The sequence below is a fragment of the Homarus americanus genome, unplaced genomic scaffold, assembly GCF_018991925.1.
Source record: "Homarus americanus isolate GMGI-L3 unplaced genomic scaffold, GMGI_Hamer_2.0 scaffold36734, whole genome shotgun sequence".
NCBI lineage: Eukaryota > Metazoa > Arthropoda > Malacostraca > Decapoda > Nephropidae > Homarus > Homarus americanus.
Window position 1 is genome coordinate 3,171,776 of NW_024733126.1, and position 4,639 is coordinate 3,176,414.

Consider the following 4,639-nt stretch of genomic DNA (forward strand, 5'->3'; position numbering starts at 1 on the left):
TGTAAGGGACCACATAGCCGCCACCCCACTGGTGTCGTAGGGGATCACATTGTTGTAGGCCTCCTCCCGCTGGTGTTGTAGGGGACCACATGGTTGTAGGCCGCCTCCCCACTGGTGTTGTAAGGGGACCACATGGTTGTAGGCCGCCTCCCACTAGTGTTGTAGGGGACCACATGGTTATAGGCCACCTCCCAATGGTGCTGTAGGGATCACAAGGTTGTAGGCCGCCTCCCCACTAGTGTTGTAAGGGGACCACATGGTTGTAGCCGCCTCCCCACTGGTGTTGTAAGGGGACCATGCAGGCCGCTCCCCCACTAGCGCTGTAGGGGACCACATGGTTATAGGCCACCTCCCCAATGGTGCTGTAGGGGATGGTTGTAGGCCGCCTCCCACTGGTGTTGTAAGGGGACCACATGGTTGTAGGCCGCCTCCCCACTAGTGTTGTAGGGGACCATGGTTATAGGCCACCTCCCAAATGGTGCAGTAGGGGATCACAAGGTTGTAGGCCGCCTCCCCACTGGTGTTGTAGGAGGACCACAAGGGTATAGGCTGCCTCCCCACTAGTGCTGTACTGGGACCACATGGGTGTAGGCCGCCTCCTCACTGATGTTGTAGTGACCACATGGTTGTAGGCCGCCTCCCCTGCTGTTGTAGGGGACCACATTGTTGTAGGCCGCCTCCCACTGGTGTTGTAGGGGACCACATTTTGTAGGCCGCTTCCCACTGGTGTTGTAGGGGACCACATTTTGTAGGCCGCCTCCCACTGGTGTTGTAAGGGGAGCACATGGTTGTAGGCCGCCTCCCTACTGGCGCTATAGGGAACCATATGGTTGTAGGCCGCCTAAGCTGGTGTTGGGGCAAATGGTTGTGCCGCCTCCACTGGTGTTGTAAGGGGACCACATGGTTGTAGGCCACCTCCCACTGGTGTTGTAGGTGGGACCACATTTTTGTAGGCTACCTCCTCACTGGTGCTGTGAGAGGGGCCATGGTTGTAGGCCGCCCGCCGCTGGTGTAAGGGGAACACATGGTTGTAGGCCGCCTCGCCGCTGGTGTTGGGGGACCACATGTTGTAGGCCGCCTCCCACTGGAGTTGTAGGGGACAACATGTTTGTAGGCTGCTTCCCACTGGTGTTGTAAGGGGACCACTTGGTAGGGCCGTCTCCCCACTGGTGTTGTAGGGGACCACATTGTTGTAGGCCGCCTCCCCACTGGGTTCTAGGGGGACACATGGTTGTAGGCCGCCCCCACTGGCGTTGTAGGGGACCACATGGTTGTAGGCAGCCTCCCACTGGTGTTGTAGGGGACCACATGGTCGTAGGCCGCCTCCCTTTGGTGTTGTAAGGGGACCACATGGTTGTAGGCCGCCTCCCCACTTGTGTTGTAGGGGACCACATATTTGTGGACGCCTCGCAACTCGTGTTTTAGGGGACCACATGGTTGTAGCCCCCACTGGCGTTGCAGGGGAACCACTTGTTGTTGTGGCCGCCCCCACTGGTGTTGTAGGAATCCACATGGTTGTAGGACGGGTCCCCGCTGATGTTGTAGGGGACCACATGGTTGTAGGCCGCCTCCCCCCTCTTGCTGTATGGGGACCACATGGTTGAAGGCCACCTCCCCTTGTGTTGTAAGGGACCACATGGTAGGCCGCCACCCCACTGGTGTTGTAGGGGGACCACATGGTTGTAGGCCACCTCCCCACTTGTGTTGTAGGGGACCACATGGTTGTAGGCCGCCACCCCACTGGTGTTGTAGGGGATGACATGGTTGTAGGCAGCGTCGCTGATGTTGTAGCAGGCCACATGGTTGTAGGCCGCCTCCCTCTGGTGTTCTAAGGAAACCACATGGTTGTAGGCCGCCTCCCACGCTGGTGTTGTAGGGGACCACATGGTTGTAGGCTGCCTCCCCACTGGTGATGTAAGGGGACCACATGGTTGTAGGCCGCATCCCCACTAATGTTGTAGGGGACCAAATGGTTGTTGGCCGCCTCCCACTGGTGTTGTAGTGGGACCACATGGCTGTAGGCCGCCTCCCCACTGCTGTTGTGGGGACCACATGGTTGTAGGCCGCCTCCCCACTGCTGTTGTAGGGGGGACCACATTGCTGTAGGCCGCCTGCCACTGGTGTTGTGGGGACCACATTTTTGTAGGCCGTCTCCCCACTGGTGTTGTAGGGGGAGCATTTTTGTAGACCGCCTCCCCACTGGTGTTGTAAGGGGAGCACATGGTTGTAGGCCGCCTCCCCACTGGCGCTGTAGGGGGACCACATGGTTGTAGGCCGCCTCGCCGCTGGTGTTATAAGGGGCCCATGGTTGTAAGCCGCCTCTCCACTGGTGTTGTAAGGGGACCACATGGTTGTAGGCCACCTCCCCACTGGTGTTGTAGTGGACCACATTTTGTGGCTACCTCCCCACTGGTGTTGTAGGGGGACCACATTTTTGTAGGCCGCCTCCCCACTGGTGTTGTAGGGGAGCACATTTTTGTAGACCGCCTCCCCACTGGTGTTGTAAGGGAGCACACATGGTTGTAGGCCGCCTCCCACTGGCGCTGTAGGGGACCCATGGTTGTAGGCCGCCTCGCCGCTGGTGTTATAGGGGGACCACATGGTTGTAGGCCGCCTCCCCACTGGAGTTGTATGGGGCAACATGTTTGTAGGCTGCCTCCCATTGGTTTGTAAGGGGACCACTTGGTTGTGGGCCGCCTCCCCACTGGTGCTGTAGGGGACCACATTGTGTGGGCCGCCTCCCATGGGAGTTCTGGGGGCCACATGGTTGTAGGCCGCCTCCCCTCTGGGTGTTGTAGGGGACCACATGGTTGTGAGCCTTCCTCACTGGTGTTGTAGGGGGATCACATGGTTGTAGGCCGCCTCTCACTGACGTTGTGAGGGACTCACATGATTGTAGGTGCCTCCCCACTGGTGTTGTGGGGACCACATGGTTGTAGGCCGCTTCGCCACTGGTGTTGTAGGGCGATCAAATGGTTGTGGGCCGCCTCTCACTGACGTTGTAGGGGGGATCACATGGTTGTAGGGTGCCTCCCCACCCATGTAGTAAGGGGACCACATGGTTGGAGGCCGCCTCCCCACTGGTGTTGTGGGGGGACCACATGGTTGTAGGCCACCTCCCCACTTGTGTTGTAAGGGACCACATGGTTGTAGGCCGCCACCCCACTGGTGTTGTAGGGATGACATTGGTTGTAGGCAGCGTCCCTGGTGTTGTAGGGGACCACATGGTTGTAGGCCGCCTCCCTCTGGTGTTCTAAAACCACATGGTTGTAGGCCGCCTCCACGCTGGTGTTGTAGGGGGACCACATGGTTGTAGTGCCTCCCACTGGTGATGTGGGGACCACATGGTTGTAGGCGCATCCCCACTAATGTTGTAGGGGACCAAATGGTTGTTGGCCGCCTCCCCACTGGTGTTGTAGTGGGACCACATGGCTGTAGGCCTCCCCACTGCTGTTGTAAGGGGACCACATGGTTGTAGGCCGCCTCCCCACTGGCTGTTGTGGGGGACCACATTGCTGTAGGCCGCCTCCCACTGGTGTTGTGGGGGACCACATTTTTTGACGCCTCCCAACTGGTGTTGTAGGGGAGCACATTTTTGTAGACGCCTCCCCACTGGTTTTGTAAGGGGCACATGGTTTAGGCCGCCTCCCCACACTGGCGCTGTGGGGACCACATTGTTGTAGGCCGCCTCCCGCTGGTGTTGTGGGGTACCACATGGTTGTGGGCCGCCTCCCCACTGGTGTTGTAAGGGACCACATGGTTGTAGGCCGCCTCCACTGGTGTTGTAGGGTACCACATGGTTGTAGACCGCCTCCCCACTGGTGTTGTGAGGGACCACATGGTTGTAGGCCGCCTCCCCACTGGTGTTGTAAGGGGACCACATAGTTGTAGGACGCCTCTACTGGTGTTGTAGGGTTACCACATGGTTGTAGACCGCCTCCCCACTGGTGTTGTAGGGGACAACATGGTTGTAGGCCGCTTCCCCACCTGGTGTTGTGGGGATCACATGGTTGTAGGCCGCCTCCCACTGGCGTTGTAGGGAGACTCACATGGTTGTAGGGTGCCTCCCCACTGGTGTTGGGGGGACCACATGGTTGTAGGCCGCTTCCCACTGGTGTTGTAGAGGGATCACATGGTTGTAGGCCGCTCTCACTGACGTTGTAGGGGATCATGGTTGTAGGGTGCCTCCCCACCCATGTTGTAGGGGACCCACATGTTGGGCCGCCTCCCCACTGGTGTTGTAGGGCACCACGTGGTTGTACCGCCTCCCCACTGGTGATGTAGGGGACCACATGGTTGTACGCCGTCTCGCCGCTGGTGTTATATGGGGACCACATGGTTGTGAGGCCGCCTCCCCACTATTGTTGTAGGGGACCCATGGATGTAGGCCGCCTCCCCACTTGTGTTGTAGGGTACCACATGGTTGTAGGCCACCTCCCCAGGGGTGCTGTGGGGATCCACAAGGTGTAGGCCGTCCCCACTGGTGGTGTGGGAGACCACAGGTTATAGGCTGCCTCCCCACTAGTGTGGTATCTGGGACCACGTGGTTGTAGGCCGCCTCCTCACTGATGATGTGGAGTGGACCACATGGTTGTAGGCCGCCTTCCCACTGGTGTTGTAGGGAAGCAATGCGTAACTT

The 4,639-nt window shown here is 59.0% G+C and overlaps 1 protein-coding gene across 1 annotated transcript; it reads right to left on the reverse strand.

Annotated features, from left to right (window-relative positions):
* Nucleotides 1–841: 841 nt before the first annotated feature.
* On the reverse strand, nucleotides 842–1,555 carry LOC121869274 (DNA-directed RNA polymerase II subunit RPB1-like). Its single transcript, XM_042370521.1, has one exon. It carries the CDS (start codon nucleotides 1,553–1,555, stop codon nucleotides 842–844), a length of 714 nt encoding a protein of 237 aa, XP_042226455.1.
* Nucleotides 1,556–4,639: the final 3,084 nt, after the last annotated feature.